This window comes from Phallusia mammillata, chromosome 1, assembly GCF_965637545.1.
Source record: "Phallusia mammillata chromosome 1, kaPhaMamm4.hap1.1, whole genome shotgun sequence".
Lineage (NCBI taxonomy): Eukaryota > Metazoa > Chordata > Ascidiacea > Phlebobranchia > Ascidiidae > Phallusia > Phallusia mammillata.
The window spans coordinates 13027131-13051935 of NC_137252.1; the positions used below are offsets into that span (position 1 = coordinate 13027131).

Consider the following 24805-nt stretch of genomic DNA (forward strand, 5'->3'; position numbering starts at 1 on the left):
GCCAACCATTGCATATATATATATTTATTTATCCTTTCAGGGTACTTAGTTAAATTTATCATTCAAAGTGCAATAGTGGTGTTATGAAAATTTGTTAAGACCGAACAAATTGATATACATCAACAAAATGGAGATTACAGAGCCGGGAATTGTTTCAATGCTTGGATTCGGACTTGTGGTTATTATTGGAGGTCTTATTATGGCCGCTGTTTCTTTCTTTAGGTAAGCTTAAAGTCTTGCACCAGCATTTTATGTGTTGTTACACTGTTAGTGCTCAGGTGCAAAAAGCCTATGCCATGTTTTTGAATAAAATTTGTTTTCTCCTAAAGTTTGTTTCTTGTTTGAACAATTTTTTTCATTGTAGTATGAAAGAAACAAGTTTCGAAGATGTGGTTGCTGAGCAAAAACGAAAAAAAGAGGAAGAGGACAAGAAACGATCCCAAATGAACAAGGAAAAACGTCAGCAATACAAGAAAAAGTTTGAACAAAAGAAAAAGAAAGGTACATTTAATTTAAACTTCAATTGTTCTGCAAAGTGCATTGAAACTACAAAAGTTGGTCAAACAATAGTTTTTATAAATTTTACTGGGGATACTGAAGCTAAACAATGAGACAATACTTCAAACAACTTTACAACACATATTTGTATGTACTCTTGAAACTATCGCTTTATTCACAGTACAAGGAGTTGTCAATGGCAAAGCTGCCCCCATTGAGGGAGTTTCCCCTGTTCATGAGGTCCAAATTAAACAAACCAAGCAAGAAGCACCTGGCCAAGAAAAAGCAAAATCCAAACCTAAAAGTGAAGTTGCACCAGTTATTAAGAAAAAGGAAACTCCAGTTCCTAAGGTAACATGATAAAACATGTGGCAACTATCATATGGTTTTGTAAAAATTATGTTCAAATTTTAAATTTTCTGTTTACTGTTTTTTAAATAATGCTGTATTAAACAAGTGCTTGAGCAGTATGGTGGACACATAAATGCATAAATCAACTCCTTTCGTTAAGATTGTGCCTGTGCAAGCTGCTGTGCAAAAATCTACTCCTAAAACTGCAAAGGTTACCCCTACTGAGAAGAAACCAGAAACAAGTGCCCCTGTCAAGTCAGAAACCAAAGTTGCTGCTCCAAAAGCAAAACAACAAAAGCCACGGGAGCACAAAGTGTCATTCAATGAAGATGTTCCTGAACCAAAAACTATTGCTAAAAAGAAAAAAGAAAAGCCACAGGAAGGTTAGTGTGGCCAATCACAGTCATAAAGTTGCTTTTGCCGTGAAATTTATAAGAAATATGTGTAATATTTGTAAGATGATTCAGTATAAAAAATACTGAACAACCATTTTGTCCACAAGGTTGTTAAAAATGATTCAGTATGTCCATACATATTCATTAACACTTTTTAAAACCAACATTTTATTGTTCAGAAAACCCTGTTGTGGAATATATCCAGATGGCCCAAGTTGACGAAAAAGTTGCAAAGAAGCTTATTGAGGTTTTAAAGATGAAAATTGGCTCAGCAGAACTTTTTGGAGTAAGGACTAATTTTGCTTCTTTTTCAATATTTGTTTTTCCTATTTTATTTCATTTCTTTGCATTTTTAGTGCATTGCCGAATTTGTTGAAATAAAAAAGAAACTTCAGGCAAAAGATGCAGAGAACCAACAGAACCACAAAGATTCCATCTCTAGTCGCAAGAAGATGCAAGAACTCTCATCTGTAAGTTTTTGTCTTTTTTTTTGATGAAGATGTTATGTTATTGTTGGGTGACATTCAGTTTATACACAGACAACAACAACAACAACAACAACAACAACTGTGTCTAGCTTATTAAATATTATAGGGACAACTATTGAAAATGCATGACAAATACGTTAGTTGTGAGCATTTAAAAACACTGTGTTGATTATCATGCCATATTCTATTCTTGTAGCGAATTGAATCTGAGCGAAATCAACATGAATCAAGGCTATTCACTCTTGAAGGTGACCTGGAAGCCAAGAAAAAACTATGCGAAACATTGCAGGATCAACTACAATTACTTATCAAGGATAAACAACAGATTCAGGTATTGTTCCACAGTTTTTGGTTTTCCTTCTTTCATGTTGTAAACAATTCATTTATGTGTTCTGCCTTGAGGGCAAAATATTTCTGTCTGTCTTGGATTTCATTCCTTTAGAAAGTTTTGTTATGAATGCTTTTATAATGACTGGGTTACATTTCATATATTGCTTTGATTGTATTGTCTGTGCCTTTTTTAATTGGTGGTTAAAATACTGATTAGAAGTTAGAACCTTATGTTACCAAATTGACTTTCTTTGTTACTTAATTTTTACAATCTGATGTTTATCAGGCCCAAATGGCAAGTGCAAACAACAACAATGAGGTTGTCAAGAAACTGAAAGAAGAAAATGAAATATTTAAGATGACCATTCAAGCAAATGCAAAAGAGTAAGAATTCAAAAATTTTGTAAAACATTTTTATTGACGAAAATTTGGAGAAAAATTCCAATGCCCCGGGGGTTTGGACAGAACAAGTTTAACAATATTAAACTAAAATCCCACTTTAGTGAGGCTTAAAACTAAATAACCCAAGTTCAAAAACATGTTTAAAGCTATGTTAGTCTAATGCAGGGGTCACCAAACTTTCACTGCAGGCCGGATGAGTGATAACAATGATTTGCGCGGGCCGCATAGCTTATGCCCTACCCAACGAGGCAATATTTGTAGGGGCGCCAAGATATGGTCTTTCTACAATCCTATTTAAAAACTGGTCTTGCGACTGTTAAACTGTATAATTAGTCTCATCTCACGAGCAATGCTAGTATATGACGCCACAAGTGACAAAAGAAGGCAATTGTTTGTGCACAATTAACACTTGTAGTCTTGTTTGTGACGTAACAAACTGGCTTTGGATCAATCTTGGGCGTTAAAATCCTATGAAACGCGGTAATATTAATTCTGAATATCCCCACCGAAAAACTTTTGTAAGGAGTAGATTAACTTTCAATGTTACAAAGTTATTAATACAATTTGGCAACCTAAAAAATGTGGTCGCGGGCCGGATGAAATGACCTCGCGGGCCGGATCTGGCCCGCGGGCCGTAGTTTGGTGACCCCTGGTCTAATGGGATGGGTGGGAAATCTAAAACATAAATGGGCAAAGTGTTTAAATCACTCCATTTTTTATGCAGAGTTCAGGAAAAGACCAGATTAGCTGGGCAAGTCAGCAAACTCCAGGAAGACTTGAAAAGAAGTGAATTAATCCGCCAAGAACTTGAACACAAGATTAATGATTTCCAAGGATCTATTCAACACAGACAGGTAATATTGGACAAACACAAATCTACATACAAATTGATTTTGAAACAGAAAAACGCATATCGTAGTTTTTTGATTTTCTCTTTGTTGGAGTTTTACGACAATTGTGAAAATGTGCTTTTAGTTGTAGACAGATCTGCTGCATGTGTAAGCACTATACACAAATCTTGGTAGAGAGTGTAGATGCACAGTTGTACCTAGTTTCTTTATTTGTGGAAAAACATATAGTTTACCAATTTACATAGTTTTGAAGTTTTATGAATTTGTATATTATTGTTTAAAAGTAAAACATCAACAACAAAATGGTAAACTATTGTCAACTTGACGGTTCAATTTGTTTTTGTCATGAAAATCTTTCCTAATCAGTGATGTTTTTGGCCCGGAAACCAAAAAGAATTGGTGTTAGTCAAAACCCATTTGAGGTGGCAAACATGTTTTTATTTTACAACAAAAAATGTAAGTCATTTTAGCGTCTCATTGTCACTGATTGGTTAATATTGCTTAAAACAGGCTGAAATAGAAAAATCACATTCGCAACGCTTAGAAGAAATGAATAGAGAACTTCATCAGGCACAAGGCCAGTACGAGTCGCTAGAAACCGACTTTCAAAAAGCTCAATCTGATTTACAATTGATGCAGGTGGGGGGAGCTTGGTGGAACTTTGCTGCACAATTCTTAACTTGCTTGATTTGTGCAACTTTTTTGGAGTTGTTTGCTTTAGCGTGTGTTAGAAAAAAATGTGTAATTTTTTATTGAAAAAAGCATAGCTTGCACACAATGCATGTTTTGACAGAACTTAGACAAGCATTATAATTACAGTACATTTAATAAAAATTAAAAACTGAAAAATTGGGTATGTTTTCTCACAGATAGTAGGTTTATTTAACCTAAAAATAGGCATGTTTGTTCTTTGCTGTCGCTGATTGCAAATAATCTGCTTTTACACGTTTGTGCTTGATAGCTAAACTAGACACAATTTTGTACATGAAAATAATTTGCAAACCCTTGCATGCTTCTGTGGTAGTAAGTCAATTGGATGTATTGGTCATCAAAATCTTTTTGAAAGGGTTTCCTGCTTACTGAATCATTCCCTTGCATTAGAAATCCTTCCGTAAAGAAAATTGAACTAAACAAGTTTAGCATGATCTTTCAACAAATTTCAAAGTTGAAAAATTGCAATCATAATAGCCTGCTTTGTAAGCATAAAATCCTTACTGTTAAAATATAAATTTTAGAGTAAGTGCAGTTTCATTTTGTTTGCCAGCATGACCACACGGTTTCATTTCTTTCTTTTGTTTGCTTTTGCTGTCCTCTAACAGTCGGAGTCTGCTAAGCTATTGGACCAGAACGTGCTTCTGACCGAGGAAAATGACCAGAAAAATCAACAAGATGAGCAATACAACAGTCTTATGGAAACAAAACAAACACTGGAAAAACGACTGGAGGAAATGGATACTAAAGATGCAGAGAAGGCAGATGAACTCGCTGTAAGTTTACTGATTGTTAAATGGTCGGTAACTTGACAGCTTTTCCAACAAAAAAGAGTTCTCAAGAATAGTTTCTTTCATTTGAGGATTAAAGTTGGTTCGCTTTGAATTTTGCTGCTGTTGATTTGGAGGAAATATATTAATGTTTAGTTTTAGTGCTCTTGTAGGGCTTTGATAGGGTTTTCAAATGTTGTATGAAAGAGCTGTGTCGTATTTTTGTACAATTTGGCAAAGCATGTTAAGTTTGTGTAAAGAAATTGTTTCTGTTTTAACCCATATTTTTATGTTATAGAAACTCAGTAGTCTCAACAAAAATCTCCAAGCCAAAGAGGAAGAACTCTGCTCCACAATCCACCAACTTACTGAGCAATTGAACAAGGCAAAGGTTTGTGCAGTTTATTTTCTATTTCAATCACATTTGGCAATGCAGGAAATGGGCCAATAGAAATTGCATGGTTGTAAACCAGTGTCGATTCAGCTGGCACATTTAGCAGCTAAACACACTTGTTGCTTTTGCAAGCTAATTGGCATTTTATATGATAAAAAAAAAATTATGCTGGTGCTTCTTACATACCTTCTCCTGACATACTTATGTTTCAATATCAAGCAAGCTTTAACTTTAAATTATCCTGTTTAGACCAACAATGAATCTGCCAAAGACAACACAGAAAAACATTCCATGGAGTAAGTTTTCCAAAGAACATTTTTTACATAGTTTTGTGATGTTTTTTTAATAATAATAGGCAGATACATTAGTTTTGTTTTTTAAAGTGACTTGTTTCTTATTAATTATTTTGACAACTCACTTAATTATTAAAGTAAACAACATTTTTTTCATGCAGAATCAAAGAGAAAGATGACAGAATTACTTGTCTCCAGAACGAGTTAGAAGAACAAAAAAGCAAAATAAAGAAATCTTCGAAAGAGGTTGAAAAGTTAAAGAAGAAAAATAATGTGAGTAATATTTATGTGTTATTTTGTTTTAACATTATTATTCAAATGTTTTACCATTTATGGGTCATCCATCTAACACTATGTGAAAAGACTTTTCTTTTGTGTTAATATTTTATGTTCCAAATAACACGTAACATTGTGGAAATAAAAAGAAAACAAATGCTTTGAATTGTGGGTAAATACATTAGAAAGTGAAATTTGTTTGCACCAGGAGCTCCGTGAACGGAACTGGAAAGCTATGGAAGCCGTATCTGCGGCTGAAAAAATTGCCAGTGATAAAGTTGCAGTTGGCAAGGTCAGCCATGCATGATGTCATGTGGCCATACATGATTAACTTGACAGATTAATGGGCTCTTTGTTTTGTTGTTGTCATGGTTTTGGATTCATATCTTAGTAGCATTTTGATGTGAAAAAGCAAAATGCAAAAATTTGACATTAGTGTTTAGTTGACAAAACATAGTGTTCCAATGCAGCCCTTTTTTGTATTCTTTTGTTCATTTAAAAATTTATGCAGATTATCAGTTTTCAGCTTTTAATTTCTGCTTTATTTTGCATGTTTTGTTTGGCTTGTTAAATAGTCAATAAAAACACAATTAATTATTAATATGTATCGCTTAACCAGTGACCGGGTGTCCAAAACTACAAGCAAAATTATTTCAGAGAAAAAATAATCACATTACCAGAAATTTTCAATATTGCTAATTACTTAATCAAAACAGTTTACCTGTGATTGAAAATCGACAGAAAAGTTAAAGTATCACTATTTCTACAGTGGCTTTGTGTGTTGAAAAAACATTATTTATTTTAAATGATTAAAAACGGATTTTGGGCATGTTAATAACAATTGTTTTGTGGCATGATCTTGTTAATAACCACTGTCAAATGTAAGCTGATGTTTTGCAGGATGAGGTGTCAAAAGCTGTTGATGAAGCTCGTAATGAAGTAAAAGATTCCCTGCAGAAAGCCTTCCCATCTGTGTCATGTGATTCCAAGGTTAGTTTTAGTCCAGTCTACAAAAGGCACAATGTGACAATGTTTCATATTCACCTGTTACTTGTTTGGTGTTACATTTCACAATAATTTAAGACCAATTATGTCTAACAAAAGCACACAGTGCTATATTATAAATTTGTTCAATTGTATGGTCACCATACTATGGTGCATTCTAAATTATGAATATTTAGAACTTTTCACAATGGATTTGTTCTTTCCTTGAATCTGCATCACAATCAGTGGTTGTTGTTAACAATGAAGTCAGTGACTGCACCAAAGATAAACTTGAAAATATGGAAAAGGTACAGAATTATTTATGTAATATGATAAAGAATTGACCAATAAGATTTTGTGTAAGTAGAATTTGAGTAAGTAATAATTTGTTTTACAGGAAAACACAGATTTGAAATCAAAATCTGAAAAAATATCGGCAAAGGTGGATGCTTTGCAAACATCACTTGATTCTGCACTGAAGCGAAACCGTGAATATGAAGAGCAATTGTCATCACATCACAAAGCTGTTGATGAAAAACAACAGGAATTGGAGAAATACAAATCCGCTATAACTTCCACTGTAAGTGTTCAATTAATTTTTCAAAAAACAAACTATTCTTTAATACTGAAATATGCACCAAGATAAACAAATGTTAACACCCAAAACAACAGAAAAAACTACTGATAAACAGATTCATTGCAAAGCTTTTTATGCTCAGTCAACATTTTAACAAACCTTTTTTTTTGCAGGAGGAACTTTTGATCCAGTTGCAAAGTTCTGCAGAGAAAGAGGAGCAGAAAAAGGAAGCAATTATCGCTGAGGCCAAAAAAGAGAAAGAAAGAGCAGTTACGGAAGAAAAAAGATTAAGAGACCAAGTTGAAAAGGTTAATCCATCATTACTTTATCTTTTTATATTATTTGATATTCTTGTTCCTGTTAATGCTGTGCTTGGTATTGAACATAATGAAACATAATTAAGTTAACATGTTTACTCTAATTTTATTAAAATACATTTTTATCCTCAGGCTTTGCATGAGAAAGCAAGTCAACTTGAGGAAACAATGCAGGAATGTGAAAAACTCAAGCTTGAACTTGGGGAGGTAAGAAATTGACAACATTTTTAGAATATCTTGTTCAAAACTAAGTTTGACACTTCTCTGCTTTGTAGAAATGCTTTTAAGATGATTGAAAAAATCATTATGACTATGATTTTTTTATGTTAAGTTGGATTGTAAACCCTTGTGGTGCTAACAAATGCAAAGTCAAATACTAGCATAAATGTTGCAAGTCATTGTTTTGAGTGTCATTCTAACATATCATCACAATAACACTTCCTACTAACATACATTAGACACAAAGCGAGCTGGACACAAGTAATCAAAAACTAACAGAGCTTTCAACCAATCAAGACATCCCACCTGAGGTAAACGTAGCAACTAACTCACTGTGCATTTGCGGCATGACTTAATCATCATCGCATGCATCCTGTTATGCTTGAACACTCTCGGTAGCTATCGTAATTGAGAGATTTTCTTGGCAATGGTGTAGCTTCGCGATGTAGCTTCCGGAACGGAATCGCTGGGGTCGGGATCGCCGGTTCCAGTGTCCGACGGAGAGGTGAAACTAACTGAGGATGATCAGGGCTTTTTAATAATTGAACACAAGGTTAATAGTCAGGTAGTGATCCATGCCGTGATGTGAAAATCTTTTTCTTTCTGCTATTTTCTTTGCTCTTGGTTGATGTAATTTGCTGAATGCTGCGGTGGTTTGCTGGAGTGAGAATAAAATGCTTTTGCAAAAAATAAGCGAATCAATATCTAACAGAATAAAAAAAATTAAAATTACCTTCATTTTGGATTTAGTTTGTAGCAAAATAATACTGCAAAAAAAACTGGAAAATAGTATTTCCCTCTAAACAAATTTCTTGAAAGCCTAAATGCAGTTAGAATTTATCAGTTACGTGAAATTAGGTGGCATTATTTATCAATTACTTTTTAGGCCATCTGCTTCCTAAGTTCAATGATTGTTTTGTTGTAGTACTATTATTAATAGCTGTATAAGTCATTTCATTAGCCACTAACATTGTTGCATGAATGTTATTGCATGCTTTTTTTTTGCACCAACACATTTATGTTTTTCCTCATGATTTTGTTTTATCACCAGCCACGTGAAAATCCACCCCAGGCAAACGGCCATGATGATGCTGAAATTGAAAAACTTAAGGCAAGAAAGTTCCTTTATCTTTAAAAGTACAAATTTTCCTTCGACAATAAAACTTGCAAAGCTTCACATGCAATCTAGCAACATCATATTGGCAAAAATAGAAACTATGTCTGATAACTTAAATGGTCAGTCCATGTTTGAATTTTTTTTTAAACATTTGGCACAAAAAAAGAGTCGCAAATTCCATCTTTGATCTAATTTATTGCAAAATTGTTCAATTTTGCAGGTAATCAATTCTAATGTTTAATTATTCAGTTTTTGGTTTACATTCTAATCAAGTTTTCGCATTCACTATTTTGATGTTTTTTGGTTTTATTCACAGCACATCTTTTTGCAGAAAATTGTAACAGCAATTGTTTGTGCTGGATATTTCTCAATGTTGGATTAAGTAATATTTTTCCATTAACTGGACATTGTTAAAGCACTAAAACTGGAGGTTATCATGGTTGACAAAAATGTGACTGTTTAGTGTATACAATGGTTTCCAAATTATTTTACACAGAGCTGTTTAGTACACTATAAAAAATAATGCCATAATATATATTTTGTGCAGTTAAACATTTTCTCCTGAAAAAAGGCAGAAGCCCCACCAACAAGAAAACATGCCTCTTATAATGTATTGTGTTTAATGAAAAACAGGAGCGACTGGACAAGGAGAAACAATTGACTAAGGATTTGGGAACAGCTGCTGGAAAACTTCAGTCAGTACTGAAGCAAACACAAGATCAACTGAACAAGGAAAGGCAGAAAAACCGAGAACTTATCAGAAAGGTAGAAATTGTAATGCGAAAATTTTCCTTTTAAATATTTTCTAGCTGAAAAGTGTGATCCAGTTTTGAAATGCATGACGCATATATATCTAGAAGTGCTAACTGCGCTGTTCTTTTTGTGTCAAACACTCTTTGTAAAGTAAACTCTTCTTTTTTCCAGTACTCCAAGAGTTCTAGTACTTCGTCCTCATCCTCGTCAAGCAGCGAGCTGGATTAATCAAATGATTACACGTCATAAGCGCTGCCGTCTATCTGTGTCAAAAAGCAAATGTTTTTTTTTCGAAGCTATTTTTGCGCTCGCTAAACACGGGATCGCTGAAAACTCTACCCTGATCTTGGTGATTCCCTACTGTATATACCCGCCCGCTAATGTTCAAGACCTAATAATTTACCTAGAAGCCCGCCGACCGTTTTGTTTGGTCTGCTCAGATCGTGACGTCATCACTATGACATCATCGTGATGTTTCGGGCCGGGAGTCCAGTGTTATTGCGTAATAATAATAGCCTCGTCAGTGAGTCGTTTCTCGACGATTGTTCGCCTGCACTGCACGCTGATTGCTATGGCAACAAGGCGTGGAACGTCATAGTGACGTGCTCGGTGTGTGACGTAACAACGAGTGTAGCCCAGTGCAATGGTGACGTAGTTGGCGCAAAATTTTCGCTTCATATTTACTCTATTACGAGGTGGTGAAAATAAATAAAGGACCAAATCACAATCCTGCTGTTTTGAACAGTTTATAATGAGGAGTCAGGGTTTGTGACTGAGAAGCGGTAGTCAACATCTGATAATCCAAGGTGTTTATGTGACACAGTAAGACACACCCACAGAATTTCAGTTTCATAATGTTCATGACACAAAAATGATAAAGTAGTGCAGTATGCAGCAATCTTACAGCATCAGCAGGTTACAATGTTCCTTGTCTAATGCAGCTCTCCTTGAATGCTCCAATCTTGTCAAGAATAAAAGACCTGTATAATAGGACAATTGTCAAGATCTATTTTACACAAAATTAAAATTTATGTATGAAACTCCATTAAGTAGGATTTGAAAACAGAAAAAAGAAGGATTTTTATTCTTGCAGGTGCAGTGCATGGTAGGTTTCTGCATTAATTAGGTTCTTATTGAAATCTACTACATGGCTAATGGTAACTGTACTTGGTGCGTTTTGCCATTTCTGGCCCCGGCCACCTTGGACTGTATGGATAATCACATGAACTCAATTGAAACAACTGATTCTTCTTGTTGAGATGGTAAGCAGACTGAAATGTGATGGAGGGCTGGTCACGGGGGAAAAAGCGACTCAGTGTCACTTAAAACAAATAAAAAATTTAAAACCCTTTTAGTTGCTCTATAAAATAAAAACATCCGATTAAAATGATTACGCTGCAACCTGCAAAATATGTTTTAAATGTAAAAGGGAATTAAATTGGTTGCTATGAGTAAAGTTGGACATCCCTGATCTACAAAGGTGCAGACCATAGGTGTCTTAATACTTGCTGAAGTATGACACAAGACAGTAAAATTGAGATTCTCCTGGTAAATATTGTAGCATAAAATTTAAGAAAATGGACATTTAGGAACATGAAAATTGTGTTGCTCACCATGTATCAGAAAAAAGAAAGTTTGATGACAAAATATAAGAGAAATCTTGTGAAAACTTTTTGCATCATATTCAACAGAATGTCTGCAAGAAATATAACCACTTCTTTTTAAGTAACTTTCTTTACACAAGTTTTGTTTTTAGACAAACTTTCTTCACATAGCAAAAAAGATTATTTCTTATATTGACAAAAGAAAATATTACCCAGTAAAAAGTGAAAGAAATGCAGCCACATATTCCCTTCTCTTGTCATGACTCTCAGACAATAGCTTGATTGTATCTTGTAATTTTTCCTTCATCTTGTTTGTGTATGTCAGGAAACTTATTCCTGGTGTGTGCACTGGTGGTGTCAGTGATCCACGGCCACCAAACAAGCTGTAAGCATAAATATGTTTCTTTGTTAACTCCAATAACAATGTCAATTACAAATATGTTGGTATGACCATGTACAATAGGCTTAATACAAAACTAGAAGGCTGGCTTAGCACATATTGCCCTTGCATATACACTATAACCTATTTTAAAACATAAATATATTTCCTATGCTTATTTTGTATTGGGTCCCATATTAGCCATCGTCTTTTATAACTTTAGTCGTTTCTGCAGGCAAAAACTCATGGGTCCCCACACATGCAAAGTTGAAAATAATGCAATTCAAGAGATAACCATGAGAAACTCCGGTGTTGTAAGGTAAAACACAGTGATCAGCACTGGGCTTAAATAATAATACTATGTAGAATACAAACTATAAAATTAGATTCACCCCAAATATTGTTTGAAGTATGTCCTATTTAACGTTTTAAAAAACTGACCCATTTTAGGGGGCTAGTAGGGCAACTAATTGGGTTCGACACACAAACTAAAAAATATATAAAAACCACAATGACTCAATCAATAGTACTGCAAAATTTCAGCCCAATCCGCCAATGTTTAAATTTTCGCCCACTAGAGGTGTTTTGAGCAACAACCGTTCATGTTTCTGACGTCATAGGGCTGTTAACAAGCCCCTAACTGCCATGGTGCAAAAACGACCACCAACGAGCAACATACAACTGGTTGCCCTTGTAACACTATTGCTCCAAAGAAATCTTTCGTTTGTGGTGCCCAGTAACATACAAATATGTTTTACACTTTAGGGGCTTGTTGGGTAAATGTTAGGACTACAGGGTTGAACACAACAATCGACACCTATAAATGGCATACTATACAAGAAATCCAAATTTCAGCCAATTCTGACACTGTTTAAAAATTCACCCATTTTAGGGGGCTAGCGGGGAAAATACTGGGGTTATCAACAAAAACAAAGTGGGATGCACATCTACATGAATATATCTACCATCTGTGTAAATTTCAGCCAAATCCATCTAACATTTGATGGAAAAACGAGTCGGACAAACTTTGGGTAAAAAGACCCATTTTAGGGGGCTAGCGGAGTAAATACTGGGGTTATCAACAAAAACAAAGTGGGATGCACATCTACATAACTATATCGACCATCTGTGTAAATTTCAGCCAAATCCATCAAACATTTGATGGAAAAACGAGTCGGACAAACTTCGGGGGAAAAACACCCATTTTAGGGGGCTAGCGGGGTAAATACTGGGGTTATCAACAAAAACAAAGTGGGATGCACATCTACATAACTATATCTACCATCTGTGTAAATTTCAACCAAATCCATCAAGGATTTGATGGAAAAACGAGTCGGACAAACTTTGGGGAGAAGAAAAATGAAAGAAAACAAAAGAAAAAAAACAAAAACATTTTGAGTAAAATCAATATGTGTCCCCTTCAGGGATCCCCTTATTGATTTTACTCAAATTGTTTTTTTTTATTTCTTTTTTTTTATTTCATTTTTTTTTCTCCCCCAAGTTTGTCCGACTCGTTTTTCCATCAAATGTTTGATGGATTTGGATGAAATTTACACAAATGGTAGATGTAGTTATGTAGATGTGCATCCTACTTTGTGTTTGTTGATAACCCCAGTATTTACCCTGCTAGCCCCCTAAAATGGGTGTTTTTACCCAAAGTTTGTCCGACTCGTTTTTCCATCAAATGTTTGATGGATTTGGCTGAAATTTACACAGATGGTAGATATAGTTATGTAGATGTGCATCCCACTTTGTTTTGTTGATAACCCCAGTATTTACCCCGCTAGCCCCCTAAAATGGGTGAGTTTTTAAACAGTGTCAGAATTGGCTGAAATTGGGATTTCTTGTATAGTATGCCATTTATAGGTGTCGATTGTTGCGTTCAACCCTGTAGTCCTAACATTTACCCCACAAGCCCCTAAAGTGTAAAATGTATTTGTATGTTACTGGGCACCACAAACGAAAGATTTCTTTGGAGCAATAGTGTTACAAGGGCAACCAGTTGTATGGTGCTCGTTGGTGGGTTGCTTGGTGGTCGTTTTTGCGCCATGGCAGTTAGGGGCTTGTTAACAGCCCTATGACGTCAGAAACAGTAACAGTTGTTGCTCAAAACACCTCTAGTGGTCGAAATTTTAAAAACACCTCTAGTGGTCGAAAATTTTGGCGGATTGGGCTGAAATTTTGCAGTACTATTGATTAAGTCATTGTGGTTTTTATATATTTTTTAGTTTGTGTGTCGAACCCAATTAGTTGCCCTACTAGCCCCCTAAAATGGGTCAGTTTTTTAAAACGTTAAATAGGACATACTTCAAACAATATCTGGGGTGAATCTAATTTTATAGTTTGTATTCTACATAGTATTATTATTTAAGCCCAGTGCTGATCACTGTGTTTTACCTTACAACACCTGACTTTCTCATGGTTATCTCTTGAATTGCATTATTTTCAACTTTGCATGTGTGGGGACCCATGAGTTTTTGCCTGCAGAAACGACTAAAGTTATAAAAGACGATTGCTAATATGGGACCCAATACAAAATAAGCATAGGAAATATATTTATGTTTTAAAATAGGTTATAGTGTATATGCAAGGGCAATATGTGCTAAGCCACCCTTCTAGTTTCAAATGATATTAATTCTACAAAAGCATTTGAACCACATTTCACATGTGAATTAAAAAGATGTTGGTATAACTATGTGCAATATTCTACAAATCATTTAAACCATGTCTAAAATTAAAATAAAAAAATGCAGTACAAATTTATTTTGTTTTATTAAAAATGCAGTGGAAAGTCTGGAGCAATACTTGCAGCCAGTTGTAAATAAATTGGACATACAGCTGCACAAAGCTAATGTTAAATTTCACTCTATGTTAACAAAATGCAGAATAATAAAAGCAAGTTTAATAGATAACAATACTTACTACTCAATCCTTGCAGGTAAATACAATAATGGAACAACTTTATTTGCTTCAAAGTCATTTTTAATCAACAGCAGAGGACTGTGGATAAATATGTCAGGTGGTGGAGAGTCAGAATCATCGAGACTCGAAGTGTCAACATCAATTTGTATCAGAATGTTGACAATTCTCCGTACACCATTCTGTAACATATATTAACACTAATACATAAAATTTGAAAGTACTAATTTTAAACTAAGAAGTTTTGACATTTTTTTTACAAATAAAGAGTGCAAATCAATAATCTACAACAGATTAAACCGACTTTTTTATGCTTTCATGACTGGATGATTTTCTGAACAAATGTTTGGGGTTTATCAACCCGCCGCAATTAACAGATTATGTGATTAACCAGTCTCAAGTGTACAATCAACAATAAAAAGAATCTCAAAACTTGCATTCTAACCTTATCTGCCCGCTTTAAACACACTTCAATATTCTTATATTCAGATGCATATAATTCCGCAAGTTCAGATGAAAATCTCTCATCAAGCACTGAACATTTCTTGCGATGGTGCTCCTTGTACATGCTGCAGTAAATAAAAAAACAGATGATATAATACAAAAACCCATTTAGCTGCTCAGTTGTTGTAGTTGAACGGCTCATTTTAAAACATTGGTTAGGAGTGGAAAGGTTTCGAATAGTACCAAACTTATTTTATGTATCACACCAGGCTGGTTTGAAGCAAACTGTAAACTGATTTGTGTTTATCAACCAACAGGGTTTGTCTTGGTAATCACCCCATAATGTCCTGAATGGCTTTCAACAGACATGACTCATCAGTTCTATCCCACTTCACTAAACTTTTAATCTCATCATATTCAGGATCAAAATCCTCATAATCTGGCAACATAATGTCTGGGGCAGCAGCCTGATTTGTTCCATCAAATATGATTTGCACTGAAATGCATACACAAATTTTATTTTGTTCTTTGATTATTTATACTCCTGAGAATACAGCTATATTCCTTTGTTATTAATAAAGTTTCATAGTAAAATTAACACAAACTTTTAGCTTTTTTAGATTTCATTTTTTAGAGTTTCATACTTCTTAGTATTTCTCCAGCAAATGGAATTGCAACACTAAACATGTCAGTGACATTTGGTAGATTTTCGATTGGTGTTGCTGGTGTTCTATGAACAAAATACAGGGTAAAAATGTTATGATATAATACATAGTACATACTAAGAGTAGTACAGCAAATAGGTACTTATCATAATATTTTGTTTTTCTTACGAGCTTATTGGGTCTTCTGCCTTTACACCCCCAACACAGAATCCTGTCGGCCCTTGAATTAGGCGCAGCACATAAGGCCGAATCCATGGGTAAAGGTTAAGGTCATTTAGTTCCATCTTGTTGCCGCAAAAAACTACCAGAGTTTTTACATTATCAGGTTCGCACTTGTTTACGTCTGCAAGAACATCAATTACCACCGATGATTTGCGGGGAATTCCCCTCCCAGTGTCGACGATTAGTGAATGACCGTACAGATCATAAAAATTACCAAAAGAAAGTCATGTTTCGTACCAATAAGAAGTAGAAAGCCATGTTTTTAGGTACTGCACAATTTATTTTGCACAAAGCTGGTAGAAGTTGGACTTGTCGAACATCTAAATATTTTTAGAAAGAAAAAAAAAACTTCTTCTGACAGCGACCATTTCAAAGATCAAACAATAAAATCTTTTCACCAAAAAAATCCAGGTATTATCTTGTCACCAACAGAACACACAAATTAAATTTAAATTAGAATGTCAGTGAACTGACGATTCATAAAAATTGCTGCGTCAGAAGTCCACAGGAGAAAAAAGAAACAAAACTTTTTCTCTTTCTCCGGGTTGAACGTGCAGCAGTCATGTTTACTTTTACTTTGCTGTTGGCGAGCCGCGTGTGTTTTATGGTGTTGCAGAACCGGTTTGTGTGGAGTAAACTCCAGTTTTAGTTTGTCGCGATTATATTTTACCTGTTTTAAATATCTAAAATGAGTCACAGTTTGTTAAAATGCGTATCACGAACTAGATTTTGCGCTTCGACAACCACAACCCAGTTGAAAAGAACTACAATCAGGTACAAACGTTTTGTTGAAGTCTGTAAAATTTTGATATGCCAAACAAAACGCCTATTTTGGGTCTGAATTTATTTTTGCAACGATCGTTTTGTTGGAAGTTAAAAGTTTTTGCTCCACTTAGGAGATTTTTTAAATTGTGTTTGTAGATTGGATGTCATACATTTTAATTTGTTTAACATTTGTAGTTGTGTGGTAAAAGTTGACACTACACTTACAATTACCATACACATGTTGATTTAGGTTATCGTCAACCTCTGCAAAGAAATATGATGTGACAATAGTAGGAGGAGGCATTGTGGGTTTGGCAACTGCTCGTGAACTTATACACAGATGGCCTAATCTTTCTTATGCCGTAATTGAAAAAGAGGACCAACTGAGTTAGTATCCTTGTATCTTACTTTTGTATTGCATGTGTATGAGGTCTAAAACACTTCTGTACATTGTATTAAATCACACTGAGTTTCATTGTTTATGTATGTTTTTGGGATATGTGACTGTTTGCAGCATGGTTGTCAATATATGCATTGTGACGTCACACTTATTTTTTAAATACTTTGTTAAATGGGAAGAGAACCAGGTCTTTTTATTTGCAACAAAGTTTTCAGCAAAATATTTATGCTACCGTATTTTACGGACCATAAGGCGCAATTTAAATACTTTTTTTTCCTCATAAATTGATCGTGCGCCTAATGTATGGATCAAGTAGTGCTTTATTGCCTACACTCAAAACCAGTACCGATACTATTATTACATAAATAAACCATCGTCTTACACAATAAACTACGGTAACAGCAACTAGCGACTGTGATATTCACTAGGCTCATTTTTTCTTTTGCTCATTGTACTATTGTGACTTGCTTAAATTTATTACGTAACAAGTAAACTTTTATAACCCATACTCCTTAAAATACGTTGCGTTCTATAGCCCGGTGCGCCTTATGTATGAACAAAAAACTAATCAAAGCAATTTATTGACAGTGCGCCTTATAATCGGGTGCGCTTTATGGTCCGTAAAATACGGTAGTTTGCTACATCCTTTCTATATGACCAAACACCTTAATTGTGGTCTTTTGTAAAACTAAGTGCATGTTTCCAGGCATTCATCAAACTGGACACAACAGTGGAGTTATACATGCTGGTATTTATTATACACCAGGCTCATTAAAAGCAAAGCTTTGTGTGGAAGGTCTTAAGTTAACATACAAGTATTGCGATGAGCAAAACATCCCATACAAGAAGGTTGGAAAGGTAAGTTACATAGGTTTAATAAAAATTGACATAATGAAACAAACACTGCATTTTCTCGCCATGAATCAATCCAAAAGCAGAATAAATTTGTAAAATTTTTACTTCTTTTTATAAAAGGAGAACAATTTTCTCTCCTAAACATAGTTTTTAAAAAAATGTGATTTCTGTTGTGGAAGTTTTATATTATGTCTTTGAATGAACATGCTTGTTTTCTTGCAGTTGATTGTAGCTGTCAATGAGGAAGAATTGCCACGTCTTGATAATTTGTATAAACGTGCATTACAAAATGGATGTTCAGTGTCAATGGTGGATAAGGATGAAATAAAGCAAATTGAACCCTATTGTGAGGTACCAGGTAACTAGATAATGCTTGCTGAAGATATGTAGTTGCTGTACACATGACATTCTAGTGCAAAAGATTATGTATGTGGAGTAAAGTAATGGACTTTATTTCTTTACCAGGGTTTAAAAGCAATTCATTCCCCCCTAACTGGAATTGTTGATTTCGGTCTTGTTGCCCGAACTTATGGGAAAGAATTCTCATCACTTGGTGGTGACATTCACACTGGTTTTGAAGTGACTGATTTCAAAGAAAGCTCAGGTATATATATATTTAATGTTCATGGCATGTATTTACAGTATTTTGGAAAGAATGTACACGAGCTATTTTTTTTATTTGCAGATTCAGAATTTCCGATCACTATAGAAGGAAAAAATAGTGATGTAAGTTTATTGACTTTTTCTGTGCGAAAATGTGCCCTTTAGTCTCAACAGTTTCCCTGCTAAATCAACTAAATGGGTCATACCTTTAAATATTGTCGAGATAATGGTAGCTGATTGTAACATTTGATCCCACTGTCCTAGCATTTTTGGTTTGTCAAACAGTGTGTACAGTAAATCAACAGTTTTATTGTTTGTTACTGGTCAATATTAGATAAATTTGTTTTACTGTTAAACTAGTTAATACAAAAACACTGTTTCTTTTTTGCAGCAAACAATATACTCCAAGCATATGGTTGTTTGTGGTGGTTTATTTGCTGACCGTCTGGCAGCTAAATCGGGCTGCAACATGGAACCAAAGATTGTTCCCTTTCGTGGAGATTATCTTGTGCTTAAACCTGAAAAGCAGTACCTTGTCAAAGGCAATATTTATCCAGTAAGTTAATGGTTTATTCAATAGAATCATGATTTACATTATTTAATTAAAATCTATGGTTAGAAAGACGTGTACAAGCAGCATCACAGTTTATATTTCAAAAATACCACCTGGGGGCATTTAATTTCGCTGCGGTTAACTGACACAAATAGTAATATGAATTGGTAAAAAAACAAGTACAAACAACTTTATCCCCTTTCTGTTGGTTTTAAATACATGGTGCAATATGTATTTTGTTTTTAGGTTCCAGACCCACGTTTTCCATTTCTTGGAGTTCATTACACCCCTCGCATGGATGGAAGTGTCTGGTTGGGGCCAAATGCAGTTCTTGCATTCAGAAGAGAGGGCTACAAGTTTTTCGATTTTAACTTAAAAGACTTTACAGAAGCTATTGCATTTCGGTACACAATTGATTTTTTTACGTTTTTTTAGTCTTATTCTTACCCCAATAGAGAGGGTTAAAAGTTATGATAGAGCCAGCAATGCAAACTTATAAGCACTATTGACCAAACAAATGAATGAAAATATAAGTATGTTCTTTTTATGAGTTTTTTTTTATTAAAACACAGCATTTTACCTAATGTGTACTATTTCTAGGGGTTTGCGAAAGCTTGTTGCAAAGAATTTAACAGCTGGAGTTGGTGAGTTGTACAGAGTGGCAAATAGAAGTGCTCAAGTAAAACAGCTGCAAAGATTCATTCCAGAATTGACAAACAATGATGTTACAAAGTAAGATATGTGGACATTTTAGGCATTAAGTTTTTAATTGGTTTGCAAACCTGCCAGAAAAGTTCTGTGCAAATTAGGGACACATTGTCGCAAACTAGTCGGGTCAGATATCCCTACTGTTGCTATTTGTGTTGTACGCTGTCTTTGGCACACCAAGAACTTTCGAGATGTTTACTGTATTCTCTTCCAAATAGAATGACCTCCTTTACAAAACCACACCACAGCTCACAAAAACATCAGGTTACTCAAGGTCAGAACATGGCGTGATGCTAGAAACCATCAGACGCATTGTTACGTCATAGAACGTCTAAAGTTGTTAATGTTATGGGCGATTTCAAAACACTATACAAGTAAATTTGTGGCAATACCCCCTTTTTAAAGCGAAATACTAGAATTTCGACGTCATAAAACACACAAATTGACACTATAAAGAACGAACATGAAAACACAACGTCAGGCAAAACACGTATTTAATTAGGCCAACTCATGTAACCGCTTCAACGGTTGCATCTTGGACCTTTTTGAACTCCGCCTGATTTTTCAATGGCCATCCCTCGTTTGGCGGTACTACCCGATATTTTGCCTTAATCTTCGACGTCTTCTTTTGAAACCGCGTCAAAGCTGCGTTAGCTTTCCTCCACAGTGGATCTGGATCATCCGCTGGTCGGACTCCACCAATATTTCCAATAACCAAATCATGCGACGGGTTATTCAAACATAACGCTTCGACCTCTCCCGTAAAATATGGAGTATTCACTTCCATGTTGGCCACCTCGGCTGATACGACAGAACCGTCGGCCAAACTAAGAAAACCTGGCCTGTCCGAGACTTGATCATCATGGACGAATTTCCTGTCAACCAGAACGCCCGTGCAACCTGTGTCTCTTAACACAGTGACCGTCTGGTTGTTTACCACGCCTTCACGTAATGGCAGATTGGACTCCTGGACTCCCTCCATCGAACATGCTGCCGCGCTGGACATCCTTACCGGCGGCAACGCACGCGAATAGCAATCTTTCGCGATGTGTCCCACTTTGTCACACAGAAAACATTTTCTAGCCACTCTAGCATCAGGTTTACGCTTCGGACAGTTCTCAGTCGCATGCCCTGCTTGCTTGCAGTCAGCACAAAGCTCGCGTACTTCTTGACGCTCATCGTGGGCCATCTCTCGGTTGTGTGCTGCCAAAAACTGCTCGGCGATCCCAGTCAAACTATCTAAAGTTTTCGGTGCCTGTTCCATTAGATGAGTCGATAGCTCCTTCGGACATGACTTGAGGAACTGCTCCTTCACCAAAAGCGAACTTACATCTTTCCATTCGATGGAAAATCCAGACAACTTCACCCATTTTTGCAGGTAGTTCTGCAGTCGCACTGCGAACTGAGAAGGACTTTCTCCTTTCTCCGGCTTTGAATTTCGAAATTTACATCGATATCCTTCCTCGTTCAAGTCGTACCTGTTGAGTAGCGCCTGCTTGAGTTGGTCATAATCGACTGCGTCATCATCAGAGAGCCTTGAGTAGACATCCAATGCTCGACCCGTTAGCAAGGCACTAAGCGCGCTTGCCCATTCGGACCTCTCCCATTTGCAAGTAACAGCAAAACGCTCAAAACGCAACAGATAACTGTCCAGTTCATCTTTGCCATCTACGAACGCAGGCAACTTCGGTGCTTTCGCTTTGCCCGCTGACGCTTCGCGTTGTGCTCCGCCGATTTCTGCCATTTGCAACTCCAAACGCTTTAACTCCAACTGGTGCGCTCTTTCTTGGGCCTCTGCCTCGATACGCCTTGTTTCAGCTTCAGCCTCAGCCTGTATTCGCCTTTCCTCGGCTGTGCGGCGTCGCTCCTCAGCTTCGGCCTCAGCCTGTTTTCTCCTTTCCTCGGCTGCGCGGCGTCGCTCCTCAGCTTCCGCCTCAGCCTGTATTCGCTTAACTTCAGCTTCTCTAGCCAAACGGCGCTCTTCTCGTTCAAACGCCTGTTGCTCGTTAATAAACTTTGCTAAATCGGCGCCAGCCAAACCCAGCTGTTTTCCGACTTCTACAATCTTTTCCATCTCTTTCTTGGTTCACTACCGGTAAGACAACAACACTGAAACTAATTCCCGGACGAGCCCCCAATTGTCGCAAACTAGTCGGGTCAGATATCCCTACTGTTGCTATTTGTGTTGTACGCTGTCTTTGGCACACCAAGAACTTTCGAGATGTTTACTGTATTCTCTTCCAAATAGAATGACCTCCTTTACAAAACCACACCACAGCTCACAAAAACATCAGGTTACTCAAGGTCAGAACATGGCGTGATGCTAGAAACCATCAGACGCATTGTTACGTCATAGAACGTCTAAAGTTGTTAATGTTATGGGCGATTTCAAAACACTATACAAGTAAATTTGTGGCACACATCAAATGGCTATTTTTAGATTCGGGCTCAAACCAAATGTTCACAATATGAATCAATTGAATGTTTAACTAAATGTAGTCAAGACATAATTTTTTCAACAAAATGTTAGGCTTACTTATCCTGCCAAGTTACCTTTCAACTTATATAATTACCAAAGCAAAACAATATTCTATGCATAGATCAAAATTTGACTCACCTTTCTGTTTGACAATCCACAAATTGACAGTTTTGAAAAATATGATATTGTCAAGGCAAATCTCTCATACACTGATACAACTTTGTTTTTTTAACAGGGGTCCTTCTGGTGTCCGAGCGCAGCCACTAGATGGTAACGGAAACCTTGTTGATGATTTTGTGTTTGACAGCGGAACAGGGTCATTAGGAAAACGCATGCTGCATGTTCGCAGTGCACCGTCACCTGCTGCCACATCTTCGATGGCTATTGCACAAATGGTGGCAGATGAAGTTAAAATGCGATTTCAACTTTAACTCTCAATGTTGCACTTCTCTTTTGCGGCTGTAATGTTCTAGGCTTTTAATCAAATCTTTTTCTATCTTTATGCTTTTATAAATCAGTTATGTGTGTGCTTGTTTGCTGAATAGAACATGTTTATTATCACATCAGGTGTTTAATGAAAACAAGTTTTTATTTGATTTTAGTGTTGTTATTGATCATGCAATATTGTTTTGCAGGTTTGCATTATTAAGCAGTGTACTTATTGCCATAATAATTGCACCATTTTTGTGAAACCTCAAAACAAAATTAAATGCCAAATGCATAAAGATGTTATAAATATTTTTGCATTTCAATTGTTTTTGCTTTGCTTTACAATTTCAATTAGCGCCATCAAAACTAGGTGTTTGGGCATGTGTTATGTTTACAGTTGTTTTTGGTGCACATGAATTACTTCTTTTATCATAAGTCAACATGACTATGGATCAATATTTATTCTGCAATTCACAAACATCAGTAATCATGCAAATCACTTTTTGCGTCGCTTTCGTTTTGGTTTCTTTGCTTTATCAGGTGTACCTTCAATTTCATGTTTTTTAACAATTAATGCTACAAAGAAACCATTTGTCTGGTCATTGACAGGGTCACACCGAATAAGTTTTTCTGCTTCAAGTCCGGTTGTTGGGTTTCCTCTACGTTTCCAACTTGGCATACTTTGTTGCAACATAAATTTTGGATTTTGAGCTAATACTTTTTTAACCACAGCCTCGTTCTCCATTTCATGCACTGAACAAGTTGAGTACACAATTCGCTTTGCATGTGGAAATAATAAAGCATGATTTAAAACTTTAGTTTGAAAATCAGAGAGAGCAGTCAATCTGGTTTCTGTATCACTACTCTGTTTGTCAACTAATTTTGAAAGCCGGCTAACAATGCCAGAACCAGAACATGACGGGTCCACCAACAATGAACTAACTTTAGAATACATTGGATCTGATGGGTTGACTAGCAAAAAGTCTTGACACTTTGTTGTACAATTCTTAACACCTGCTTTGGCAAGAAGCTTATTCATAGTTTTTAATCTCTTGTCATCAAGGTCAAAAGCAAACAGCTTTCCTGTATTTTTCATTAACGCAGCAATATGGGATGTTTTATTTCCTGGTGCTGCACAAGCATCAATAACATCAGTGTCTGGTTGTGGATCTAATATTTGGGCTGGCATACAGCTTGCTTTGTCTTGGAAGATGATTTTCCCATTGGTGTATAAAGGGTGATCATGTAAATCAGTGCGGTGATGAAATGTGAGTAAATTTGCTATGTGATCATCAACTTTTATTTCCATTTTAGCCAAACTTTTTTCTTTGGTTATTATGCTGTATCCGTCACCAACTAAGTGATTGACAACACTTTGTTTGTCAATCAGCAAAGTATTTATTCTTAAATACTTCGGCAATGGTTCCATAGATTTCTCGTTTGACAAAAGTTCAGAATTAGTTACAGCACCCCTTTTCAGTTTAACTCGAACAAGTGTGGATTGAAGTAGTAGTTTATGTTTTGCAACCAGAAACTTTAACTTTCCACCACACTGGATTCCTTTTCCAAATAGCTGATCATAAACTAAAAGGGCAGCCATCTCTGAACTTGCTTTGATTCTCAGTTTGGATTGAGATATGATTTCCTCCAATACATCCCAGTATTTAAGGGTTTCACATACTAAAGCAAACAACTGCTTTGGGTTTTTGTAGTTTGCAGCAAAAACCAAATTTTTAACAGAACCTTGGTGCTTTTTGGCCTTTTGAAGAATGCTTTCAGCCGTTTTATACAGTAACATAATGCAAAACTTTTAGGAAAATTGTAAAACTTAAAAAGTTCAACGCACTGGTTATTTAAAAAACAAACAAAAGCACTCACGTTAAATGAAACATGAACTTTTACCGAATTGAGGCCTTTTTCTCAAAGTTTGCAACAAAAAGAAACACGTGCGTTGATTCGTGTTTATATTACACGCTTGGTTGCATGTCAAAAAATACAAGTGTTTAAGAGAAGTTAAAAAGTCGTGGGGTAAATGTTAATTCGTATTTAATATT

At 35.8% G+C, this 24805-nt stretch overlaps 5 protein-coding genes across 14 annotated transcripts; 2 read left to right on the forward strand and 3 right to left on the reverse strand.

Moving 5' to 3' along the window:
* The first annotated feature begins 20 nt into the window (after positions 1-20).
* On the forward strand, positions 21-10453 carry LOC145206280 (uncharacterized). 10 transcript variants are annotated; one of them, XM_080078509.1, is made up of 25 exons: positions 21-222; positions 365-501; positions 680-849; positions 1010-1232; positions 1424-1530; positions 1601-1714; positions 1929-2063; positions 2349-2446; positions 3189-3318; positions 3826-3954; positions 4635-4802; positions 5095-5187; positions 5440-5486; positions 5645-5756; positions 5968-6051; positions 6660-6749; positions 6941-7051; positions 7141-7323; positions 7494-7628; positions 7770-7844; positions 8096-8167; positions 8293-8421; positions 8908-8967; positions 9607-9738; positions 9898-10453. In XM_080078509.1, exons 1-25 carry the CDS (start codon positions 128-130, stop codon positions 9952-9954), a joined length of 2886 nt encoding a protein of 961 aa, XP_079934635.1. In that variant the 5' UTR covers positions 21-127; the 3' UTR covers positions 9955-10453. The 10 variants fall into 10 exon arrangements, with proteins under 10 accessions (XP_079934635.1, XP_079934636.1, XP_079934637.1 ...); XM_080078510.1 differs by having other exon boundaries at positions 8293-8409; positions 9898-10064; XM_080078511.1 differs by having other exon boundaries at positions 4650-4802; positions 9898-10064.
* A 67-nt stretch (positions 10454-10520) lies between these two features.
* LOC145206594 (BRISC and BRCA1-A complex member 2-like) lies at positions 10521-16374 on the reverse strand. The gene is made up of 9 exons (XM_080078535.1): positions 15906-16374; positions 15717-15802; positions 15409-15568; positions 15074-15197; positions 14632-14810; positions 11543-11713; positions 11340-11422; positions 10894-11047; positions 10521-10706 (listed from the first exon to the last, which is right to left on the reverse strand). The coding sequence occupies exons 1-9, from the start codon at positions 16019-16021 to the stop codon at positions 10643-10645; spliced, it is 1137 nt and encodes a 378-aa protein (XP_079934661.1). The 5' UTR covers positions 16022-16374; the 3' UTR covers positions 10521-10642.
* Positions 16375-16517: 143 nt separating this feature from the next.
* On the forward strand, positions 16518-23569 carry LOC145206494 (L-2-hydroxyglutarate dehydrogenase, mitochondrial-like). The gene is made up of 10 exons (XM_080078527.1): positions 16518-16733; positions 16975-17111; positions 17831-17982; positions 18202-18330; positions 18445-18583; positions 18665-18705; positions 18974-19138; positions 19382-19539; positions 19736-19867; positions 22558-23569. The coding sequence occupies exons 1-10, from the start codon at positions 16648-16650 to the stop codon at positions 22751-22753; spliced, it is 1335 nt and encodes a 444-aa protein (XP_079934653.1). The 5' UTR covers positions 16518-16647; the 3' UTR covers positions 22754-23569.
* Positions 20113-22066, reverse strand: LOC145206461 (uncharacterized). Its single transcript, XM_080078525.1, has one exon. The coding sequence runs from the start codon at positions 21915-21917 to the stop codon at positions 20352-20354; it is 1566 nt and encodes a 521-aa protein (XP_079934651.1). The 5' UTR covers positions 21918-22066; the 3' UTR covers positions 20113-20351.
* Positions 23198-24709, reverse strand: LOC145206510 (28S rRNA (cytosine-C(5))-methyltransferase-like). Its single transcript, XM_080078528.1, has one exon. It carries the CDS (start codon positions 24547-24549, stop codon positions 23248-23250), a length of 1302 nt encoding a protein of 433 aa, XP_079934654.1. The 5' UTR covers positions 24550-24709; the 3' UTR covers positions 23198-23247.
* Positions 24710-24805: the final 96 nt, after the last annotated feature.